General features: G+C 40.0%; 1 protein-coding gene across 1 annotated transcript in view; it reads left to right on the top strand.

Moving 5' to 3' along the window:
- The first annotated feature begins 10,809 nt into the window (after positions 1–10,809).
- Positions 10,810–25,649, top strand: part of kcnj3a (potassium inwardly rectifying channel subfamily J member 3a) — a 28,094-nt gene continuing 13,254 nt past the window's right edge. The window contains exons 1-3 of the mRNA XM_036573757.1: positions 10,810–10,988; positions 11,183–11,869; positions 16,078–16,294. Of these exons, the coding sequence (XP_036429650.1) occupies positions 11,189–11,869; positions 16,078–16,294 (898 nt within the window). The 5' untranslated portion in view covers positions 10,810–10,988; positions 11,183–11,188. The remainder of the gene's footprint in view (positions 10,989–11,182; positions 11,870–16,077; positions 16,295–25,649) is intronic.

Genomic DNA, 25,649 nt, shown 5'->3' with positions numbered 1-25,649 from the left:
CAAGAAATGCCATTTCACAAAGTAAACAGGAGCAAATCATGGAAAAAAGCAGACAAGAGAATACAATACAGGGTCAGTTGTAGACGTTGGTGTAGTGTAGTGGATAACACATCTATCCTGGATGCAGCAGCCTGAGGTTTGATTTCTTATCAGGGTAATCAAACCATGCTACAACAAGAGTCCTTTGGAAAAACTCCTAACGCTGCTTTTGCCTTCTTCTTTAAGGAGTGTCTATCAAATGCATAATTGTATGCTAAATTAAATGTACACCAAAGGCCTTATTAAGTACTTTCAGTTTATCTAGAGCAGGGGTCGGCAACATGTGGCTCCAGAGCTCCAGGCTCTTTTACTGTTGTGGCTCCACAGAGCTAGATTTTTAGGTAAAAATAAAATAATCATCCTTTGCAGTAAAATAAAGCCCTGCTGATTGTTCTGACACAGTTTCAACACTAAATGCTTTTAAACACTCAAGTTAATGTTTAACTGCTTATTCACCAACATTTAACCCTGAAGATTAGCCAGTAGCTGACGAAATGGCAAAGAGAGAAATTTAAGACGAACATCCATAATTCAGAGATGAATTTACTGATTTGCGTTCATAAGCACTCCATCTGGTTTCCTGATACGTTTAATCTGCAACGAGAAATGGTCAAACACTAAAAAAAGTCGCAAAGTCAGTTTTCTTTCGAAATTCCCCTGTTCCACCTTAAATGGTGCACCAGTTACATTCTGGCACCTCAGGCACCATATAAGTTGAAACGTGAAAATTTGAACAAGAGGCTGGTGAATGAAAAGCGACTTCGGCTTCATAAAAATATTGAGAGACATTTTACAAGAAACAAGTGGCTATAGCTGAGCTAAAGCTTAAAGCAGAGCAAAGTAAGTCTGTGTTTTCATTTATATTTCATTTTTTAGCCTGTACTAGTAGCTACATTAGCACATGCTGAGACATATTTACAGCCAAGATGGTAAAATGGGCATAAAATGTGGCTCCCTAGGAGGTTTGATTTTTGTTGAAAGGATAATTAGCATTTGGGTTGCCAACCCTTGATCTATAGAAAGTCCTGGATATGTATAAATGCAGATATATTTATAGTAAGCATGAATCATGTGTACTGTAAATCAATAAGTACACAAACTTGCATTATGCTATCTTGACTGTAGTGCAGTGTCTACTTTTTTTCTTCATCTGTTTAGCTTAGTTCCCATCTATAAGGATTACAGAGGTCTGCCTAACTAACCTTGCATTAAATACAACAAGTAGACCAGTGCAGGGCAAGCCTACACTCTTAAAAGAGAAGGTTCTTCGAGGGTGCTTTGGTAATGAAAATGAACCCTGTGCATGATTAAAAGGTACTTTTCATGGTGAAAGCATTCTTCAGACTGAAGGAGGATGTGCTGTAGATGGTTCTATATAAACATTTTTAAAAGGATGGTTTACAGAGTACCAAAATGGGTTCTTCTGTTGTGACAATGTCAAGCTTGTAACAGTAGAAGAACCTTTTTTGGTGCGATATGGACCCCTTTTTAAAAAAGTTCTATATAGAACCATCTACAGCACATTCTCTATGAGTCTGAACCATCTACAGCACATTCTCCAACAATCTGAAGAACGCTTTGATGATGCAAAGAACCCTTTAATCATGCAAAGGGTTCTTAAAGTGGTCATGGTTCTATATAGAACCATTTTCTCTCCTAAGGAACCCTTGAAGAACTGTCTTTTTCAAGCGTGTATGCTGTAGTGAAAGCCTTGCACTATACTGCCATTCAGACCAAGGCTGATTAACCCTGTATTCACAAATGCCAGTCATACACTAGAAAGGTGGGGAGAATATCATGACCAGCAAAATGAGATTTTTTTGCCAAAGCTGCAAACAAAACTAAAAGCAACCAACAGACCTGAAACAACTCTGGATACAGACATATTCTGCCTGTCCAGCTGGCTAAGGGGTGATATTTGATGGATTCACTTGTCAAAGGCTGATCATTATCCTGCTCTCACTCTGTTATGTTACTGAACAGATGGGCTTTCTCCTCTGCCTTACTCACAGGGGAAAAAACGCTCGCTCTGCAGCAAGAACATTTGAGCATGCCTGAAAAGTGAATAAAACAAGGTTTCTGTTGCATTTCTCCTCTGAAGATGAGAGATTGTCAGTGTTCTCTGTAAGCCATTATTGGTAATCAATACTCTGGTAACAAAACAATGAATCACAGCATCTGTCTAAGAGCCAGCCTCGAACAAGCTAATAAGCTTTGGAGAGACAGCAAAAAGGGCCGCAATAGACCTTTTTTAAAGCCTACTATGAAGGCGCTTGAGACCATGCAATAACTCTGATGAGAGTGATTATAGTGCACGATGGGAAATAAGAGACGATGCTCTCGAGTGATTGGCTAAGTGACCCTCTGTGACATTCCTGTTGGAGTATTGGAGCTCCATGATTGCATTTCCTTTATGTCTCTCTGATTAGATTAATAAATCAATTCAAGCCTCCCTATCAGATGCCACGGGCCATTTTTGTGAAATAGGTTACACACCAACATCAAAATCTCTTTCATCAGCGCCTGGACGGCGATGCTGCATCAGGATGAGAGCAGAGGTATTTGGGGTCATCGCTGTAAAATTATGCTCACCGGATTTGCAAATGAATAGATGATGCAGAAATAATCTGAATAGTAACTACATATCTTTTGTAGCTCCGTTTGGAGTAATCAGTTGCTTTTATTTGAATCCTTGCAGTGGTACATTATCTTTACCTACAGACTCTGGCAGGTTCTCTAAATGTTTCACTTGCAATATTGATCTGCAAAGTGCACTCACTGTTTGAGTAAATATCTGTGTTTAAACCTCTAATCTCCCTGCAAATGTTAAAATGAGGCAGTTTTGAATTCATTGCTTTTTTCCAAGCAGGAGCAGAGACCCTCACAATTAAAATCATCGTTCTGTTGAGGCTATGGTGGAAGAGTCCCTTGTCACGGCTCTTGCCGGAGGCTGGCCATAAATAGCGAGGTGCTCTGCACCATATGCCACTGCTCACATAGAGACTGGCTTCGCTTCTGTCTGTCCTCATGTGCTACCTAGGAGCAATGCTGGGAGCTAAGAGCACAGTTCCCTCTCTCAGGGGTTGACACAACTGTTCTGCGAGGTCCAAAGCTTTTATAGGTCTTAAAGTCCCCCCAGATTAACCACAATTAAGGTGCCATAATTATGTACTTTGTGAGTACAAAAGGCCAGAGTGAGAATTTAGCCTGTGTCATATCAAGACAAAAAAATACAATTAAAATGCAATGGTGTGGCGGCAGCGTCACCTCTGCCTATTATTTGTATTTCAAATGCAAAGAAGTTCAATTGTATGCCATATGTTTTATCAGCATGGGGAAAAACAGATCCGTAGGTGTCCACATTAAAACTGTGAGATGTGATGTATTTCAGTGACTCGGACAATGAACCGGTATTCATCTGAAAGCATTCAGCTGAGACTGCAGCAGGCAAGAGTGTGTTGTTTAGGGCTGGTCATTAGCAGAGGCTCTGAAGCAAACATCAGAGCCTCTTCTCTTCCCTAATGAGCACAAGAGCACCAGTAAAACTGACCCTGTCTCACCCTATACTCATTAAATAACTTCTGACTGGTCCCATTGCCCAATCTGTTGCTGTTCTTTATCTGGCAATAAGGGTTCCTCAAGACCTGGGCAACTGATGGGAATTTTATGCCTTCCAACAGAACTGACAAAGATTGCTGAATTCGAAGAGTTCTTAATTGGATGCTTCTCTAAAGGGCCTCGCTTACAGTATGACCCAGTGTCGATGCTAGAATAACAAGGCTGCCACCACAACTGGCTGACTGAATGTGCATCATCTGTTAATTATATATATATATATATATATATATATATATATATATATATATATATATATATATATATATATGTAATATGAATGGAAATTACAAAATAAAAGGATTGAGATAAACAGGCAAAACCGTTGCTGTGAATAAAGGAGTATAGAGTACACAGTGTACTGTATGTCTGAAAGTTGGCAGACACCAGCTCATCCAATGTTTCTTCTGAAATCAAGGGTCTTAATAGGGAGCTTGTTCCCCTTTGCTACACTAACAGGCTCTACTTTAAACTAGATCTTGGAACATTGCTGTGAGGATTTGATTGCATTCAGCCACAAGAGCATTATTGAGTTCAGGTACTGATGTTAAATGATTAGTTATGGATTATCAACAGCACTCAGACTCATCCCAAATGTATTAGATGGTGCTTCATCACTCCAGAGAACACAGTTCCACTGCACCACAGCCCAGTGTTGGGGGGCTTTATATCCTTCTCCTAGAAATAAAGGTGTCACAAAGAATTCTTTGAGTGATGCCTCCAACTAAACGTTTGAAAATGAGATGAGTGTGAAGAACCTTTTAAAAGTTTAACTTATACATTGTGTGAAGGTTCTTCACACATTCACACATCTCATGTATAAAAAAATGGTTCTCTAAAAAACCTTCCATTGAAAAGTTCTTTGAAGAAGCGCCCTTTTTGGCACCCTTATTTTTAAGAGTGGATGTGATGCTTGGCGCTGAGCATGTTGACCTTAGGCTCATGTGCGGCTTCTCCAGTGCATTTCGTTCTATTAGCAATGCTTTTCTATGGAGTTTGAGTTGTGTCAGCAATGTGTGCACCTTAATTCACTAGCTGAATTCACTATTTAGAATTAGGTGCCTGGATAATTTTGAACATATCACTGTTGTTGGAACAAAACCTTCTATCTCCATTTTTGACGTTTTTCAGTTTTTAACTTGATTTGAAAAGGCCTGCTGTTCTTTACGTTGTATGTAAATTTCATGGTGAATGGATCAAAAGATATAACTCAAAATGACTTAGAAAAAAGTCTGATTCCACTGGCTTACATCAAAAGTAAAGTAGGTTTTTTCCTTCTCCTGTAAAGTTACCATTTTGGAGATACAAGGTTTTGTTCCAACAACAGCGATACGTTGTTTATAAACATTTTTGCTGCTCAAGTCAGAGTAGCCTATAAAAATCTAAATATGTGACATTTTTCAGTGACATGCCTGAACACCAACAACATATTCCCTGATTTGTTTTTATAACACAAATCACCCAAACACAATTTATAGTAAACCAATTTTGAAGTGGTGCTCTCTATAGTCATGTCCTCCTGCGTTATGCCTCTGCACTGCTTTCAGTGCATGCTGGAGAGCAGGTCTGTGGTGAGCAGGCAGTGCCGTAATGACTGAATAGGACCTTGGGTGGGGAGTGCTCACAGCAGCAGCTGAAATGGAGAGTGCTGTAAAGCTGCCTGCTGCCTGCTGGACTCATATTGATCTGCCCAAGGCCAGGCTGAGAAAACATTTGCCAAATTGGGTGGAAAATATCTGTGTCAAGCCATATTTTTAGCAAATTGTGATTTGTTTGCTGGTTGTTTTTTCCAGCATATGTTGAATATTGAGAGCTCCTTTACAATATGTTTTGTTTTGCAATGTAAACTCTGCGTAGCTTAATTAATTGTACTAACATACAGAGATTTGCTTATTTAAGAATTAATGAAAGAGCACACTGTATATAATGACCCATTATTAGCAGCAAAAACCACTGATCATAATTTGTGCCATAATAATCATAAATTCTTACTGCTGCTGGCTTTATAAGCCCTGCAAGCTGGCAAATAAATCATTTGCATTCATGTACCCAATGGATTCACAAATCAATAAATAGCATTTGCAATGCATTACAGTCTTTCATTGAGTGTGTTAAATATGCAATGAAACCATTAATACCATAAGTCACCACTTGCATGGCAAATTCCACAGCATTGGTTCACTGGTGGAGTATTTCACAGATATTGCCAGCCCTGTGTACATTCAATACTGTGCAAAAGTCATGCTTCATGTATTTAATTTCCAGTCAAAATAGCCATTAAGTACAAGTTATTCATTTTTCAGGACAAAATTTCTGAGGCGATTAGACATAAGGCACTTGCATAATGAAGGGGAAATTCAAAGGAAAATGAAAAGCAGGCATGTCTAAAACTGGAGTACAGAAAATGATTAGAAGATGCAGAGAAAATGGGACTGCTAACAACTGTGCAAGACCCTGCAGACCACCAAAACCTTTCATCATCAGATAAACAGTACTGTTTTATAAACAGTAGCTTTTATCTTTGAGAGAGGAGAAAAATCCACAGGCGTTTCTGTCCATCCTACCACTGTGAAAGAAGACAACTCAACACTATGAGTCAAACAAAGCTGCTGCTGTTCTCAGAACAATGGACTGGCCACCCCAGAGTCCAGACCTCAACATCACTGAATGTGTTTGGGATTATTTGGATCATAAGAAGCGGAAAATGCCATCAACTTCTAAGCCTGAACATTTGAGGAGTGGAAAAACATCCCTGTGGATTTCTTTAAAACTGAAAGCAAGTCCCCCAAAAAGAATGGAAACTGTAATAAAGGCAAAAGGTGGACACACTGAATACTGGATAGTTTTATATTACATTTAGTTATTAAAGTTTCTGTGTAATTTACAGTTGAATATATGTCTTCTGCCTTTTTATAACACTTAAGGATTAACTCGTACATAATGGTCATTTTGAATGGGATTTTAAAAATAAAGAGTAGTCTCTGACTTTATGTTTGTTTGTGTGCACCTAAATCTACTGTGCATAGTAATGATGCTAAAATCAATTCACTGTGAAATCCTTAAAGGCATTTTCTTTCTTGTTACTGTATAATTTATCAGAGCATTTCTGCTACAACTGGGAAGCAAAGTGATCTTCTGAAAAGAGAACTGCCTGAGAGACAGCGTGGCCATAGGAGAGAGTAAAAAAAGAGTAGAAAGTCGAGAGATCAGTCTTTGTCTCTCTGAGTACTTATAAACAAAGACAGCTCTCTTATTAGCTGTTCCAGTCGAGAGGAGCAGGACTCAGCACTGTCTGCAGATTCCACTTCTTTACTACTTCTCTTCAACATGCCTAAATCAGTAATCTATTAGTCAAGGAGGAGTTTTTTAAAGATAATGTGATCAATCACAGTTCAATATGGCACACATTCTCACATACGCTATGCATTACCCATTGAAGACGCAGCTATGTTGTAAGTGTGCTGCTATGGATATGACGTATTTGCACTTGTGTATATGCATTGGAAGGACAAACCCAGAAATAATCCCCTTATAGAGTCCATCAATATGTTTTATTGACTATCTGTTTGTTTAGATAAGAGCCAGAGGGCTTATCCGTTTACAGAAAGAGTTGAGATTCTTCAAAGTGCATCTATCCTCCCAAGGCCTTGCTAAATCAGGCTGTCAACACAAATCAAATTAGGCAGGTACGGCAATATAGGTGGCTGGCCATTCTTCTCCTTTGATGAGAAAATTGCATTTGACGTCCACCCAGGCTATAAATAGACCGTGAATGATGAAGGAAAAAAAATAAACTGGTGTTTCCTCAGAGTGTAACAGGTTCAACATGTGTGGGCAGTCAAGGGTGGAGCCTAACCAAAAGGTTAAAAATGCTTGTTATTTTATATGTACACTAATAAATGTAATTATGTATCGATTTTTTTAAAGCAATGATGTAAAAGCACAATTAAGATTTAAGGTTGGATACAGACAAGTTCATAGGTTAGTTACAACGATGCAAACCTTCAAGGGGGGCACTCCAGAGGTTGAATGTACAAGCCACTTTTAATTTACATGTGCAGTTTACTACCAATCTACCTTACCTGAGCCAAACAGGATCTTCAAAACGCCTCTCGTTTTCCTGCAAACGTTCACAAGAACAATTACATTATATTTGTAATTTATGTATTTTTAAAATAATATATATTTACAATATTTTATACTGTATATATTTGAGAGATATCTTTGCCCATGCAAAATCAACTGGTTTGAATCTTTAGCCAATGAAATTGCGTGGGATGGGGTCTAGTTGGTGCACCTTTCATCTGACAGATCATAGGCACCTGTGTTAACTGGGCGTGTGTATACACCTTCCTTTACGTCATTTGTATTAAGCCTTGAAGAAGGCATGAGCCACAAAGCATAGGCATTTTAAACAGTCCTGCTTGGACATGTCAATAACAATAATATTTATCATAATGTATTTATCAAGTCTATTTTTGCTATGAAAATGGACAAAAGTGTTTTTATTCAATATATTTGTAAAATACATTTATTTGTATTTGTTAATAATTTTATTCAATTGTATGTAGTTTTAACAAAGGTTACAGACATGACTAAACATACGGTAATTAAATGAATGGTACTCACTTGTGTGTTTTGGACTCTACTTTGCATTAACTATTGTATATATGTGGTAAGACATTACTCAAAATGTATTTCAAATAAACAAGATATCAAATCAGCGAACTGCATTTTCACAGTGTATCAATATCTACAACACTTGATTTTGTCATGCTAAAGATTAATTTGCTATTACTTAAAATTAAGATACTGGAATACAAACTCCTTTGAAAAGGTAAAGCAGTAAAGTGCATTAAACAGTATTCTGGCTATTTTCATACACTTTCAAATGTATCTGATAAATACATACATTTATTTTTCTATGTTACATTTCTATGTGTAATATTGCACCATACATTTTAAAATATATTTGGTTAATATGGCAATACATTCTGAAACACATTTTAGTGTTTGCAATGTATTTCAGCATGCATTGCAGTGTATTTCAAATCTATAAAAATACATGTCCATATGTTTATTTTTTTGTTGGGTAGATGTCACTGACATGTCGTGTCTGGTGTAAGCCATTAACCTATAGGTAGTCTTGACTTCAGATGCTTCGCCTACAGAGATATATGGACCACCTGAGATATACTGCAAAGAAAGATGTCCAGAACTATAAGAATTTTGTCAGTTATGTTCTCATTAATAATCCATGTGTAAGCACATCCATGCACCAGTTTTTATGAGTCTGATGGAAAACGTCAGCTGTCAGTAGCTGGTATATGAGATATTCTCATGTGTTTGCTGATGATACCACTTTTTTCATGTAGATTGTTTTTTATAGCACTGTTTTGACAGTTATCTCAATGGTTTGATTGGCTATTTTGCATGTTAGTCAAATGGCCTTTTGAGTTAAAGCAGGCAGTTCTTGGCCATGTTAAAGGGCATTCACACAACACCTTTTCAAACTCTCTCATGTGTGCTTCTTTCCATTTTTGTCTACAGAGCAGCATGCACCATGACTTAAAAACACTCCACTAGCCTGAGCAATGCGCTTCAAAAAAATGTCAACTCTGAGCACTCCTGAAAGAGAGCAATACATCATCCACAGCCGACCAATCACTGCTGAGGGTGCCATCTCTGCCATCCAACATAGAGGAGAAGCTAGTTTTCCCTACACCAAGAGCTGTTCAGGACTCCACACAAAGATCATCACAACCTGACAATGAAACAGAGTCTCCTCTTCATTATACACTGTTTCAAAATGTTTATCAGTCATCTTAGTCTTTCGTGTTCTCTCAAATCGCTGACTTGTGTTCACCTGCTTGATAATCAGATGCATTAATCAAACGCATTCTTTTTGACAGGTTTAAAAGGTTTAAAACCATCATTCTGAATGCCCCATTAAGTGACAAAACAGATTCTCTTTTGCATCACTGAGCGGAGTCTCCGCCCCCAGCCAGTCACACACCTGTAACAGAGCCCCACACTATATTGTGAGAAAGGCCAGTAGGCGCACTGCATGTGAAGCGTAAACCAGCCAGCACTAAGACCGGCCCATCCAGGAAAACTCAACACAGCGACTCCAGGACGAGATGAGAATGAGTGCGGCAGAAACTTATCAGCACTGACAGAGAGACCACTAACACAGGACCTGCTCACTCCCCTCACACTCTCCACACTGATCACTGAGAGCAGAGCTCTCCCTCCTCACACTCTCCCCCTCCACGTGCCTCCTCACAGCTGACGTGGTTTTAGTGTGCGAGAGAGAGAGAGAGAGAGAGAAAGAGGGGGGGGGGAGAAATCCATTGGCAACTTTGAGCTGGCGTCTTGGCTGCAGTAGGTGCTGAAAGCAGCTCTCCATCACTGCGAGGAGAGAGAGACAAAGAGAGGGACAGGCAGAGAAAAAGAGAGAGGGGGACCAGGACAAAAGAGAAAGTGACAGATAGAGAAGCACAGAAAAAGAGAGGGAGAGAAAGAGAGAGGCAGAAAACGAGAGGAGGAGAAAGAGATGGAGAGCTAGGCAGCGAGAGAGAGAGGCAGTGAGCAAGAGTGGAGAGAGAGTGAGGAAGAGAGAGAGGGGACAGAAAGAGCTAGAGCTAGAGTGAAAGAGTAGAGAAAAAGAGACGGACAGAGTTAAAAGAGTGACAGAGAAACAGGAAAAAGTAAAAGAGGCAGAGAACAAGATGGGGGAGAACGAGAGAGAGAGCTAGACAGAGAGAGAAAGGCAGAGGAAAAAGAAAGGCAGAGAACAAGAGTGAAGAGAGAGGCAGAGAACAAGATGGGAGAGAAAGAGATAGTAAACTAGGCAGAAAGAGATAGAGAGGCAGAGTAAAAAAGAGGGAGAGAGGGATGCAGAGAACAAGAGTGAGTGAGAAAAAAAGAGACGGAGAACAAGAGGGGAGAGAGTGCTAGAGTGAAAGAGCAGGAAAATAGAGAAAAAGAGTGACAGAAACAAAAAGTAAGAGAGGCAGAGAATAAGAAGAAAAAGGGAGAGACAGAGAACAAGAGGGGGGGAAAGAGACAGCTAGAGAGAGAGAGCAGTAGAGAAAGGGAGAGGGAAAGGCAGAGAAGAGAGAGAGAGAGAGCTTGGCAGAGAGAGAGAGAGGCAGATGAGCGAGCGGCAGCAGTCGCGAGGAGAGTTTCTCCGTGTTTTCAGTCAGAAGCGCAGCTGCCGTTCCTAACGAGCAGACATGCATCGCAACCCATTTTTAATCAGCTAGTATACATTTCCTCCCCTTTGAGCCGCACTGTGAGAGGAGGGAGCGGATCCGTATGGTCAAACACAGGTAAGACTCTTCTTCCTTCCCTCCTTCTTTCTCTCTCTCACACTCCAAACACACAGAACTGGCTCTGAGGCGCAGAACACTTCAGGCTCTCTCTACCCGTCCGGCACCTCTGTTTAACGCACACAGCTCTGCCTTCTGCTTTTCTTATGTCTTCTACTTGTTTCTGTCCCCGCTGCCTCTCTGACTGCCCGCAGCCTATTATGTCCGCACTTCGGAAGAAATTCGGGGACGACTACCAGATAGTGACCACGTCGTCGTCCGGCGGCTCCGGCTTCCAGCAGCCCGCGCCAGAGAAGAAGAGGAAGCGGCAGCGCTTCGTGGACAAGAACGGCCGCTGCAACGTGCAGCACGGCAACCTGGGCGGAGAGACGAGCCGCTACCTGTCCGACCTCTTCACCACGCTGGTGGACCTGAAATGGCGCTGGAACCTGTTCATCTTCATCCTCACCTACACGGTGGCCTGGCTCTTCATGGCCTCCATGTGGTGGGTGATCGCCTACGTGAGGGGCGACTTGAACCGCGCGCACGACGACAAGTACACCCCCTGCGTGGCCAACGTGTACAACTTTCCCTCGGCCTTCCTCTTCTTCATCGAGACCGAGGCCACCATCGGCTACGGCTACCGCTACATCACGGACAAGTGCCCCGAGGGCATCATCCTCTTCCTCTTCCAGTCCATCCTGGGCTCCATCGTGGACGCCTTCCTCATCGGCTGCATGTTCATCAAGATGTCGCAGCCCAAGAAGCGCGCGGAGACGCTCATGTTCAGCGAGCATGCGGCCATCTCCATGCGGGACGGCAAACTGACCCTCATGTTCAGGGTGGGCAACCTGAGGAACAGTCACATGGTGTCTGCGCAGATCCGCTGCAAGTTGCTCAAAGTAAGTGCTCCTGCCCTGCTGGAACACCACCAGTTGACCCTCAAAGGGGAATTCTTGATTGATGAAAATTCAGAGTCAGAGACTAATTGTAGAGAAACTTGACAACTTTTTCCTTCCAGTGGTGGTGATGGGAGCCAGGGATTGTCTACAGTGCTAAAATTGCCATTTAACTAGCTATCCAAAATGGCCCGTGAGCCTACATGTGTCTTCTAGGCTTTTTATATGTAATGATGTAACATGATTACGGTAAGATAGTGGTAATCCTGAAAAAATTACTTTTGCCTCATAACGCCCTACATGTACCCTTTCATCATGAATGGCCTTTAAACATTTGTTTTAGGCCAAATCCTTACCTCAAAACTTTATTAAAACAATGTGTCAGACATCAGGCAGTGCATTCGTAATCATATAATGTAGTAACTTCATGTGAGGGAGCTTTTAGAGGCATTGAACGCTTCAGACGTCTGGTTCCTATCACCACCACTGTGAACAGTTCTTACTCAGTAAGTTTCTCTAGAACAGATCATTTCACATCAAACCGCTCTGAATGACTTTCTTGTCGTCTTAACTATGTAATTATGCAGAAAGTTTGAAAAATCAATGGAATTCCCCTTAAGGAAAATCAGAGACTTAGAGTAGACTGAGTTGAGTGTAAAAACAAGCCTAAACTCCCTTTTAAACCTAGAGATTTATGAATATTCTTTAATGATTTCCTTCAGCTCGTCTCACAACTTCAGTGCAGCTGCACTTGTGCCTTAGCAAACCCCCTAATTCTGCTACCAGACCATCTCTACACGCATTTTTAAGCAGAAAAGACAGTGAAGACGATCTCTACGTGGCAGAATTAACACATTAACACTAAAGGCACAAAATGTGTGTTTTTCTTAAAGGGGAATTTCTGCATAATTCAGTTCTTGAGATGTAATGATTTGAAAGTGTTCATTTGTAGAGAAATTTATAGACTCAGAAGTCTTCATAGCGGTGGTGATAGGAAAAGGGTCACAATGTCTACAACACAAATATAGCCATTTTATTTACTATCCAAAAGTAATTATATGTAACTATGATAATTGGTAAAATAATAAATAAATACATCTTATCTGCAGAGAATTTTGCCTTATAGCACGCTGCATGCACCTCTCCACCATAAATGTGTGTTTAAAAATAAGTTTAGGCCAAAGCTTCTCTTAAAACTATGGCAAAACAATGTCTCATGCATCAAGCAGCGTATTCCTAAACATTTCATGTAAAAAAGTAACTCTGTGAGGGAGATTTTCGAGGCATTAAACTTCAGACGTCTGGTTCCTATCACCACCACTGTGAACAACTTTGACTTGGCAAGTTTCTCTAAAACGTACATTTCAGATTAAACCACTCTCAAAGGCTTTGTTTACTTTTTAACAATTTAGTTATGGAGAATTCACGAATAGTGAGACTGAGCCTTTAAAGCCCCCCTAAAATTGACTGGCAAACCCCCCGCTGAGCAATGTATTGTCTATACTGGTATACTGATATTGACATGTATTGATTTTCACAGTGGGAAAGCTTTTGATAGAGAAAGAGCATTATATCTGTGATATACATACATACATACATCATCTAAACCGCTTATCCTTCTGGGTCGCGGTGGGGTGCTGGAGCCTATCCCAGCTGTCATTGGGCGGAAGGCAGGATACACCCTGGACAGGTCGCCAGTCCATTGCAGGGCAATCTGTGATATAATGATAGCATAATAATAATAATAATAATAATAATAATAATAATACCTTTACTCATATAGGGTCTTAAACACATAAACGCACCTCAAGGTGCACAATGAAATATGTCGGTGTGTATGAAACATTCATTCATTCATTCATTCATTCATCATGTAAGCCGCTTATCCTCCTATGCCCCCATGCTAATAGGAATATAGCGTAAAACATACAATTAAAAGAAATGCACTGAAAAGTTAAACAAAGGAAAAGGAAATAAGAATGGCAGCTAAAACAATAAGACTAACTGAATTAGAATTACAAATAATGACATAAAAAGGAAAAATATAAAAAGCTAATATATAAAACACAGTAGCTAATAAATTGCAAAATTAAATAAAAAAAAGGTGGGTAGGTGCTTGATGGATATTAATAGGTACAGTTTCCGCAAAAGGTTTCCATTTAGGTCTAAAAACGGGTTCCTGTTTGATATCTAAAACCGTTTTTAAAACGTTCTTTAAAGACCACAGACACAATGTTTTCCATCAAACAGAAGAAGAATGTAACATTCAAGCATGCAAGCATTCACATGGTTCTTTGAGCTGTCATGATTCTATACTAAAGAACCTTGAAGAAGCCCCTGTTTAAGGGTGTAAAGTATTAAAGATCTTTGAGTATCAGAAAGCTGCTTCTCCAGTCTTTTTGCTCTTCAGTTTTGAAAACCTCAGTAAGCACTGATGATCTTAAACACAGTTAGGAAAGTAGTGTGTCAGGCATTCTGAAATGTATTACAGTGTAAACCCATTTAGACCTTAAAACACAGGAGCAGAATGTTAAAATTAATCCCGAAGTTATTGTTTTTTTAAAACCTTCCAGCACTATTTTTTTGTCATTAATGTAGCTTTACTGTGAGTGTTGGCTGTTAGCTGACCATCCGTATAGCAACAATGAAACGTTGACAGGAAACACAAGTCATGATCTGAGAAAACTGAGGAAAAAAAATGTTTTCTTTGTCTTAAGCTTCACATTTCATTAACTTACCAAGGTGAGGGGAATGTAAACTTTAAGAGATCATAAGAAGATGACTTAAGTTGGTTTATCCGGCTGGGTGCTGAATTCTGTGGTAAAAGAAGCAGCATAGCTAATACACTGATCAACTTAACTAACAGTTAGAGCTGCTTTTACTCAGCCTACGTGTCAGAAGCTGTCCTGAAACTGCTGCCTCTCTAACAGCTTTAGATCTGATAGAATCTGTGTAGACTGAGTGTCTCTTAGTGCAGCAATTCTTAGGCTATAAATTATTCTCAAAGAAAATCCACTTACTTCGTCAGAGTGAAATATCCAGTTATAAGTTACTTATAACTTACTAACAACAGTAGGTAAAAGTGAAAACGGTGCTGTAACAGTCTGTTATTACACATCAGTCAGATATTTGTCATGGCCTGCAGCATTTTTTCTAGGTTTGCAGCCTCATTGCTTTTATCAGTCCCTGATTAAAAACGTTAGAGAAGGACACTTTAGCACAGAGGTGTGCCTGTACCTTTGTTATCCTCTGACCTTTAGTCAACTGCCAGGTTTCACTTTCTCTCTCCCTCTCTCTCTCTCTCTCTCTCTCTCTTTCTCTTTCTCTTTCTATTTCTCTCTCAGTATCAATCTCTGTCTCTTTTCTCTCTGTCTGTCTCTCAATATCAATCTGTCTTTTTTCTCTCTTTCTGCCTCTCTTTCCTTTCTTACTCTTTCTCTCTCTCTCTCTCTCTCTCTTCAGTTCAATACTGACATGATCATATTTAGTTACAGTATTTCTTCACTGAAGCAAAAATAATGAACATTTAAAGATTTAAGTAGTTTCTGTATCAATTGCCATAAAATAGTAGTTCTCTGTCTCTTATTCCCTTTTTATCTCTCTGCTTCCCTCTTTTCATTTTCCTCTCTCATTCTATCACACTTCTCATGTCTCTCCCTCTTTTCTCTCTCTCTTTTACTTGTTGTCCCACCTTCACTTTCATTCTTTTTGTCTCCACCTCCCCCTCTGTATTTCTCTACATCTCTCTCCCTCTTTCTTTCCCTCTTCCTTTCTCTCTGCTTCTTGTTCTCTTTCACTTTTTTCTCCCACTCTTAATCCCTCTCCATTTCTCCTTACCTCCTCATATCTCTCACTTCTATCTTTATATCTTGCTCTCTCTTTCTCCCTCCCTCTCATAACCTTAATCCTTTTTATCTCTCTACATACCTCTTTCACTCTTTTCTTGTCTCTGCCTCTTTTTTATCCTGCTCCCTCTTTCTCTCTCTTTTCTCTCCATCTTCACATCTCTTTTTCATCCTCTGTCCCTTTTTCTCTCCTGTCTCACTCTTCCTCCCTTTCTCTTCTCCTTTCTCTCTCTCTTTACTTCATACTCTCTCCTTTCCTGTCTTACTCCCTCTCTCACTCTGTCTTTCCATCTCTTCTTGTCTCCTCATCTTTCCATCTCTCTCTCTCTCTCTCTCTCTCTCTCTCTCTCTCTTATGTGCTCCTAGTCTCGGCAGACGCCCGAGGGTGAGTTCCTGCCTCTGGATCAGCTGGAGCTGGACGTTGGATTCAGTACAGGGGCTGATCAGCTCTTCCTCGTGTCTCCACTCACTATCTGCCACGTGATTGACAGCAAGAGCCCCTTCTACGAGCTCTCCCAGCGCTCCATGCACACAGAACAGTTTGAAATAGTGGTGATTCTGGAGGGAATAGTGGAAACGACAGGTAAGCGATTCACTCCTGCGCTCAATTCTTTTTTCAGGTTAACGGTGGTAAAGTCATGACGGATGGGTGTGAATAAGTGTAGGTGGACTGAGCAGGTCGTGTTGACCCTTAACTGAATCTGATTGATTGTGCTTCATTGATCAGTGTGATAAAGTGCTGGTGTAAACATGTTATTCAGGGGCAGTGATAAAGACCACCGGCCTGACGCCTGAAAGAGTGTAAAGTCATGGCTTTATCGTTTAAGGCTGGCAACAGGCCAGCGTCTTGCCACCCTTGGATAAAACTGCCTTCAAATATCAGTATTCACATATTTCTGTGTCCAGTATTGTCAGATTATTTTGGGTTATTGTGTTATGTTATCTGGTTTAGGTCTAAAGATGGTGTTGGGTCTGAAATCAGTTCCACTTGAATTTTTGTACAACTACATAGACTAACTGCTCTCTTTACAAAAGTAACCAAGTGTTTCTGTTTTTTTAAAAGAGGACTTTTCTCCCAGTAGTGTCAAGACTTTTGAGATGTTGATGAAATTTGGTGTGTCAGACTTAATAGAGTTTGTATTAGAGCTTTCATTCTCTTTTCTAGCATAATTAAGAACATGCAAGTCAGTAGTAATAAAACAGGAGAGGAGTTTTTTGCCTGTAATATAAATTTTTTGCCTATAGCTGGAGAAACGCTGGTTTGGCTGAGAGCATGCCCATTGCTATGTTTCCTGCTGTTTTAAATATGCTTCAGTACAAGGCCGAAAGTGTGCCTTAACACTGAAAGTGCCTAACATTGAAAGTGTGCCTGAAAAACAGGCTCAACCATTATCCCTCCTCCACCAAACTTTACTGTTGGCATTATGGAGGCAGTAGGTAGCGTTCTCCTGGCATCCTCCAAGCCCAGATTCATCCATCAGACTGCCAGAAAGTGAGGCGTGATTCATCCTTCAGAGAACATGTTATCACTGTTCCAGAGTCCAGTGATTTACACCACTCTAGCCTACACTTGGCATTGCGCAAAGTGATCTTAGGCTTGTGTGCAACTGCTTGGCCATAGACACACACTTCAGGAAGTTCCTGACACACACTTCTTGTACATATGTTGCTTCCAGAGGAAGTTTGGAACTCTGTAGTCAGTGATGCAGTGGAGGATAGGTGATCTTTAGCGCTCGACAGCCCTGCTCTGTGAGTTTGCGTGGTCTATCACTTCATGGCTGAGCTGTTGTTGCTTTCATTTAATTAGAATAGCACTTACAGTTGACTGGGGCAGATCTAGGAGGGCAGACATTTCACAAACTGACTTGAGGCAAAGGCGGTATCTTTAAAGTCACTGAGCTCTTCAGCATGACTCAATCTACTGCCAATGTTTGTCAATGGAGATTGCATGGCAGTGCTTGATTTTATCAATGGGTATGGCAGAAGCACCTAAACTCAGGAGGGGTGTCTACATACTTTTGGCCATACAGCGTACATGTAAGATTCAGTGAGCCTTTGTTTCTGGAGCCTGCTATTGTTGCTGACAATACAAATGAAAAATCTTGGCAGTTGAGGGGAAAAGACATTTTATTTGTCACATTTTGATAAATCTGATCTGAAAACAGGACTGGCTAGGAGTCAGGTAGCTTTAGCAATAGTAAGGGAAATTAGTAAATTAAGCATAGTCTTTACAGCTGACCGAACTAAGAGTAAAATGTGTATACCCATAGTTCCTTCATTTAAGTTCCCTCAGGTCAGTTGGTGGTCTGTTTTGATGTCAAGGTATAGTCAGCATAGATGTCCAGATGGGTTTTAATTGGACCAGAGAGCAAAGCCTGTGTGGTAATACTATGTAGAGAGTTTGATGGCACCTCTAATGGTTTAAACTGCTTCTGAAGCTCCCGTAGTCTCTGGCTTGTGGATTAAGCGACTGTGAGATAAAGCCAACAAAATCCTGAAGCGTAGCATTTAAAACTGTTGGCACTGACTGACTAAGTTATCTGCTTTACTTTGCATTCTGGCACTTCATTCTTGTGGAGCTGAGATAAAGAGGCACGGAATGCCACTGGATATTTATGAGACTGTTAGATGTATCATTGCTGAAAATGGTTTAGCTTGTCACTGAAGAGAACTAAACCTGTCTTTGTAACCGGTAATTGGTGCAGAGTGCTTATCCCAAATGAACCTGATGAACCTGGAATACCGCAGTAGGAGATCAAGCTTAAGCTCTCCAGATTTGAATCAGGAATGAAAAAGTTGTGGCATAAAAACAATGTTACATTAAAAATGGATGTACAGTGAAACTCCCAGATCCCAAGACGCTCTGGTTTTCTGGTCACTGTAACTGTTTCCATGGCAACCTGCTCTTACCACCCCCAGCCCCCACCTCCCCCTGTGTGCTCTCAAGGGTTTGCACAGCCACTGAACTTCTGATTATTTAGAAACCCTGAAAAGTGTGTGCAAGGCACTTTGTCTTGCTGTGCCTGTGGACACACACTGCAGTACAGCAAGAGAAACTGTGAACAGCTAGTTTTTTAAAATTACAGCGACAGCGCACGAGAGCTGCTGACTCTTCAGTGTGCTCTTTTAATTTCAGTGCCTCTGCAGTGGCAGTAAAGGATAAAAGAGAAACGTTTTGTGTCACATAAGTAAGGAATCAATAGGATTACAGAGTCATTTTCTTATTTTTTGTCATATATGTAAAGAATAATAAATTTGATCTGAGTAACTGCTGTTTTATCCATACATTAATTCTTAAACATAAAGCAGCAACAATACTTCAATTTCAGTGTATTGCAAATGGATTCTGTGCTCTGCTGACAACAAATGACTTATCTTTTCGTTTGTTAACGTGCAGGATATCCAAGAGGTTTTCCTGTGGAGTCTTGTGTATTTTTGCCTCAAAGGCAGTAATTGACAGTCTGCCTTGCCACATGTGGTTTTGAGGTTTTGAAGCCTGCAGACCTCAGGGTCACGTTTGAAACGCCAGCTGTACCTGATAGCAAGCACGCTGTGCTGCTTCAGGCCAAGGTGCTTTAGCCATGTCGCACCAAGCCTACAACAGCATGGTGTAGTGGTCTTGCCTACCCCCTCCCATGCATTATGTATGAGTACATGATATGCTTAGATAAAAAAGTCATCTGTATTAGTTAATATTTCTTTATGTACTTAAGTAGTATAATTGTGCTGTCTGTCAGCTTATGTGCTATGTAAAGAGGAATATATTTATAAGCCTTGGCAGTGGTGAAGGAGTTGAAAGTGAATCAGTAAACTGTAATCGTTCAGTGGATCAAACGCTGTCAGCTGTGAAAACATGCAAAGCAACATTATTGAATCACTGCACTAAGGTAATAATTTCTCAGTTTGTTGATGTTACATTAATGTAACTGCAAATAGTGATGCACCAATCCAGTGCATTGCATCAGCACCAATACTGCATTAAACAGATGTGACCAACCCATATTCAAAACTGTTTTGGCAGATATTTGCTTAAAACACATATCGGCATCGGAAAGGTGTTTAAATTTGATTTTAATTCAATATTTGATGATATATGTTGAAATGTTTACCACCCTCTTTTGGAGTGAAGGCAGTGGTGAATCAGATAGCCCCTCCCATCTCTGTAATTCATAATGAGATTTATTATCCTGTGTGAATTGATAATAAACATTACAGACATCCTATGATAAAATTACATTACCCCATCTCTCTATGGAAATCTAATCCCAGACAAATAGCACTTTAGTTGAAGGTGAAGAATAAAAGTAGCCCTGGTATCGGATCAGTACTCTGTAACAGCTGATACCCCGAGATCGAATTGGTATCAGGAGAGAAAAAGTGGGGATCGGTGCATGATGTTCATGCATCATGAAATTTTCTCACTTTGTGTCTCTCCTTCAGTGATCAGAAGTGAGCTACATGCATAATGAACAGACAGCCAGGCTGCTACCTTAGGTTTTAAATATTTTGTAAACTCATGCTTGACAAATTTAGTCAGCAGCTCCTCATGTCTAGAGGGATTTATAACACCTCAGTTCTGCCACATTCACTGTGTATATGCGTTGCTTTCACAGCTCTGAGAGGAAGCATTTATTTTTGGGGACCTGCGTTTAGTCAGCAAATACAGTATGTTTGAAAAGCTCTGACAGCATCAGCAGAAAAGCAGGGTGCTTATGTGACTGTCATGATGATTTGAAAGTTTGTGATGATAAATGCAGGGCTCTTTAAGCGGAGGGCTGAGACATTAACATAAGACACACTGGCGTTTTTCCCAAAGTCACACTGCATAAGCTCAGCTAATTCACAGACTTGGAGTTTTTGTAGACTTGGTGGAAAAGCTATTTCTGGGATAGCAAGTGTGCTCTGATGTGATCATCGTTCACTGAGCTCTTTTCTGGGTGCAGCAGATTAGTTTATTAGTTCATGGGATTTGTTGTTGTTAGATTTACCTCTGCCAGGATCTGCTTAACCTTAAAATACATGAAAATAAAATATGTGAAAATATCTGAATAACAGCAGACATTTTTTAGAGGTGGCATTCAGATCAGGATCATCTTTTTCAGAGATGTCAAAGTATCACAGTATCAGATGATATTTAATAAGCATTATAAAGTTAGCATAAACATGTGCTTTTGGGATGCTGGAACTTTGAAAAAAATCTTACAAACCTGACATTTTGATTGGACTGATTTGTTCCACTTTCTTCTTATGAAATGGCACCAAAGGAAATCTAATGCGGTACTGTAAATGTTAGCCAGACAAAAAGCACATTTCTAGAATGGAAACTTACTAGGGCTGCACAATATGGACATAAAATGCTATGTTCAGTAAGCTGATGGATATCACAAAATGATAAAAGAGGCAAGAGACAATAAATAATGATGGTGCATCAAGTCTTTTCTGTTGCTGTGTATCGTCTTGTATAAGCAAATGGAAAAAAAAACACTTTACTATTGTGTGTTTTTGTATTTGTATTTTGTAAGTAACAAAATACTGGTACCTACTTACATCATTTTTGTGCATTATAAGGATAATCAGTGACACTTGAAGCACTTCTTTTATGAAGCATTTAAATGCTGTTTGACTGCTAATGGCACCTTCTTGTGGAGAATTTATAACCTGCAAAATGTGAGCAAGTTTGATGAGGTGCTTAAGTGTAAAAACAGCAAAAATACCTTAAAAAGCTCCATATGATAATGCAGATACTGCATATATGAGGTAATTTGACGCATTCTGTCATTGCACTGATGTGTGATGATATGTTTATCGTGGCAACTCATATTGCAGTAGAGATAAAAATATAATTTATTGTGCTGCCTTAAAACTGTGCTGTTTGTTTGTATTGTTATGGATTTTAAGGTGTTCTTGTAAAACAGTCTAAACCATCCAGTAAATGACATATATTGCAGGTAAAGTCCTGGATATTATGTGTAAATTATACAAAATAGAATTGAAAACTTAAAAACAAGTCTAGGCAGAAAGAGCCCCACTGTTTTATTGGCCTAACATAGATTATTTATTAAATATATTGCTAAAAATCAGGCTAACAATAATAGCATGGTAGGGGTGGGCAATTTGATGGTATTTTTCATTAATGTGATCATCAGTATTTAAAGAACATGGCCCAGTTGCATGATTTATTGTAAAGAATGCATAATTAGTAGTGGTTAATTGGATTTAGTAAAGTGCTGAATGTGAAAAGTTGAATATTAAGAAAAAATGTGTTTTTTATGTTCTTTTTTTCTACTTTCTACTGCAGAAAATTATATATCATAATATATTTGGTGAAATTATCAGAAAGGTATTGTGTTTTATTTTTGCTAGCTTGCCAACCCCTATATCATGGTGTATAGATATCATAGTATACTGACAGACTCTATATGTTTTTGCAATGTTTTTTAGAATACATAATGATGAACAACATATTGAGGAGCCTTTGCCTGTTAGAAAGCAGCACACTCTGACATTCCTTTGTCTGTGGCTAAACCAACAACCACCACTAGACATTAAATCATTATTTTAAATAACTCTGTCTTCCTTCCATGTAATCAAAGCTTGCTTACACAGCCGGCCACTAATACTGAATCAAAACCAGCTTTGCCCAGAGGACAGGCACTCCAGAATGGGCGAGACTGATCATTTGCCTGCAAATATACAGCCTAACAAGCACTTACAGAATGGCCGGATGGGGTGTGCAGCCAGCTAGTGGTGTGTATTGGTGTGTAAAATGCCACAAAAGGCTGAAGGCAGGATTTTCACACTGCCTTCATGCTTACTTAATACCGAGCTTAGAGCCGTCTTGCTCTCTCTCCTCTCTCACTTTATCCCCTTGTTCTTTTATTTGTCTCCTCTCCCCTCTTTCTCACAATTCACTTGCCATGTTGAGGAAAAATAGCAATCCTCTCGTTCTTTTGTGTGTGCTGTGTCTGTGTGTTTGCCTGCTGAGGGGTGTGTGGGTGGTAGGAGACTATCTATGGCACGCCGATGTGATGGAACCCGTGCTGTAAGGGCTGTGTGTTTGTGTGTGCTGTGCACATGTGTGTGCTTATGGCCATACATCAGTGTGTTCGCCCAGCCTTCCTTGTTTGAGCTTAAACTCGTATTAATTGGGTGTGCTTGGAGAGAGATTTACATATTAGCCTATTTTTAATAATCTAGGCTCATCCTTCATTCTAAAAATGATTTATTGCCATTGTAGTAATTGTGTATACAGTTATCTTTAATAGTACACATCATGCTGAGGTTAAACATAGTAATACACCGTCAGACTTTTGTGTTGGTTTGAGTATTTTTGCTGTGTGTACACAATTTACCATATATTAATTCATATTCATTTTCAATATTCATGTTGGAATTTTGCCGGTGTTCACTGTCAGACAGAATATTGAGCGAGCACACAAAGCCAGTGAATATTAACCTGCACACTCAGAAAGCGAGAGAGAAAGAGAGAGAGAGAGAGAGAGAAAGAGAGAGAGAGAGAGAGAGATTGAAAGAGGAATATGAATTTCAAATTGCTGTGCATAAGTAGGCTGGGGCATGTGTCTGAGCAGCACTCACATTGGGAATGAGTCTAATTAGGGTTTCAGGTAGGCACATGCTGTATATACACAAAACAACAGCTGCTGGAGCAGCTTCAGGGACAAGCGTTTAGGATGAAAAGCATAACAACAAATTTTCAGCTTGAACTTTGCTTTCATTCTCAGTCTTTCAGTTTATTGAGGTTACTGATGGTCATTACGCAGAGTGGAAGAATCGCTGAATCATTCCTTTCAGGAAAATGATCATGTACTGGACAGATGTCATAAGCCTCAGCCTCAGCCCCTGTGACCTTCGATCCACTTAGACGGCACTGCATTAAAATCCCTCATGCTTCCGTGATGGATATCATGACATGGGCCCAAGGAATACTTTGACAAATCGTTGTCAAAAAACAACAGTGGATTATGGATTGCGTTTGCAAGTTAAGACTGTGCTATGCACAGTGGAAGTCATATGTCAACATCCAGAACTTCAATGAGCTTAAGCTCATCTAAAATAAACAAATGCACCCTTTAGCTTGCATTGCAAGTCTACTTTCAGTCAACTTTTAAATTTTTATGTAAATAATAGACATTGTGTTCTCCAGGCCAAAGAAGAAAAGAACCATCCAGATTGTTACCAGTGTAAAGTTCGAAAGCCAGGGTCCAGTTTCTGTTATGGTGTGGGGGTCTGTTAGTGCCCATGGCATGGGTAACTTGCAGATCTATGAAGGCAACGTTAAAGCTGAAAGATATATACAGATTTTGAAGCAACATATGCTGCCCTCTAGACAATGTCTTTTTCAGGGACATACATGCTTATTTCAGCATGACAAAGGCAAGCCACAATCTGCACGTTACAGCAGCACAGGTCTGTAATCAGAGAGTACGAGTGCTAGAATGGCCTGCCTGCAGTCCAGACCTTTATTTCATTGAAAACGTGTGCTGCATTGTGAAGCTCAAAATGCAACAACGAAGACACTGTATGGTTGTGAAGCTGAAGACCTGTATAATGAAAGAATGGCTTAAAATTCTGCTTTCAAAGCTGGATCAATTTGAATATAGTCCACAAACTGTTAAAGGAAAGGTGATGTAATATTTACAAAAAAACTTATTTGTAAAGTAAAACATTGAATGCCATGCTGTTGTACCTTTTTCTAGTCGTGTTTAGGTCAAACAGAATTTACTAATCACTACTGTTTTTATTAGCATTTCACACACTGTCCCAGTTTTTTGGAATGTTGAGCACCAGTTCTCCCGAGATTGATCTGGATCTGGTTTCTCAGACAGAAGAACAGTAGTGAGTCATGTTACAGTAAGGTTTTTTTTTCAGTTTTTACATTACTAATGAACTCTTGATGGAGCAGATCATATTAATTGTCAACTGCTGGCTGCGGTCAGTGTTTGATGAAAATAGAGGTGGGAATATTGAAGAGTAGAGAAAAATAAGTGCAGAGTGGAGTTTCTGTGTCCAGTTGCCGTCACTCAAGGGTTGTTGGAATGCAGCAAAAAGGTGGCAAGTAGCTTTTATAAACCAGCCAGAGCAGCAGAAGGGTCATAACGAATAGTTTGGGGTTGGAAGAGTTGAGCTTTTAGACAGTGACTGAGAGGAAGTGGGTGAGGGGGGCAAGAGAGAGATTTTGACAGTCATTGTGAGTGATTAGACTGCTTTCCCTTCATTATGCAGCCACAGTGTACTGTAATGTACAGGGTTAAAATGAGCTCCCTGCTGTGGCAGGCTTCCGCTGAACAGGTGACAGCAGGAGCACCAATTAAGTCTGATGCACTTCGGGTCAGAGCAGCAACTCTGAGGGAAGATCCCTGCACCACAGCAACTCTCTGTTGACATATGCAACAGATTATCTTTACTCTCTCATGTCTTTTGTATCGCTTACAGTAGCTGTTTATGTGTAATGAGTTTGTATAGGCTTTGCAGGGCTGAATGGGTGTGCATGCCTGAAATAATGCTGATGTATTGCTTCTATGGATGCACCATTATAGAATATTCCTAGGCCAATACAATAGCCGATAATTAACCCCTTATTGTGGCTGATGCTGATACAGATCAGTGGCGTAGACAGAATTTCATTTCAGGGTGGCCTACTTGGTGGATGGGGGGCTTGCTAGAAAGCACTATGTCTCAGAGACTTCACTATAATGAGGATGACAACAGTCCACTAGTTGTAGCTAAGGCTATTTTGCACCTAGTTAGTTTGTTAAAGTCCACAGAAGAGTTTGGGTTTTTGTGACATTGTGTCTTCTTTATTTGGTTCGGTTGGTTTCACACTGCGGTGGCTGAAGTGCTGCAGGTAGTACACGTGTATTTTCTTTGTCTTCTTTCATTGGTCAAAAATTTGGCAGGGATAAATGCACTCTATTACT

Source organism: Colossoma macropomum, unplaced genomic scaffold (genome assembly GCF_904425465.1).
Source record: "Colossoma macropomum unplaced genomic scaffold, Colossoma_macropomum, whole genome shotgun sequence".
NCBI classification, from domain to species: Eukaryota; Metazoa; Chordata; class Actinopteri; order Characiformes; family Serrasalmidae; genus Colossoma; species Colossoma macropomum.
This window is presented reverse-complemented; position numbering and strand designations above follow the sequence as displayed.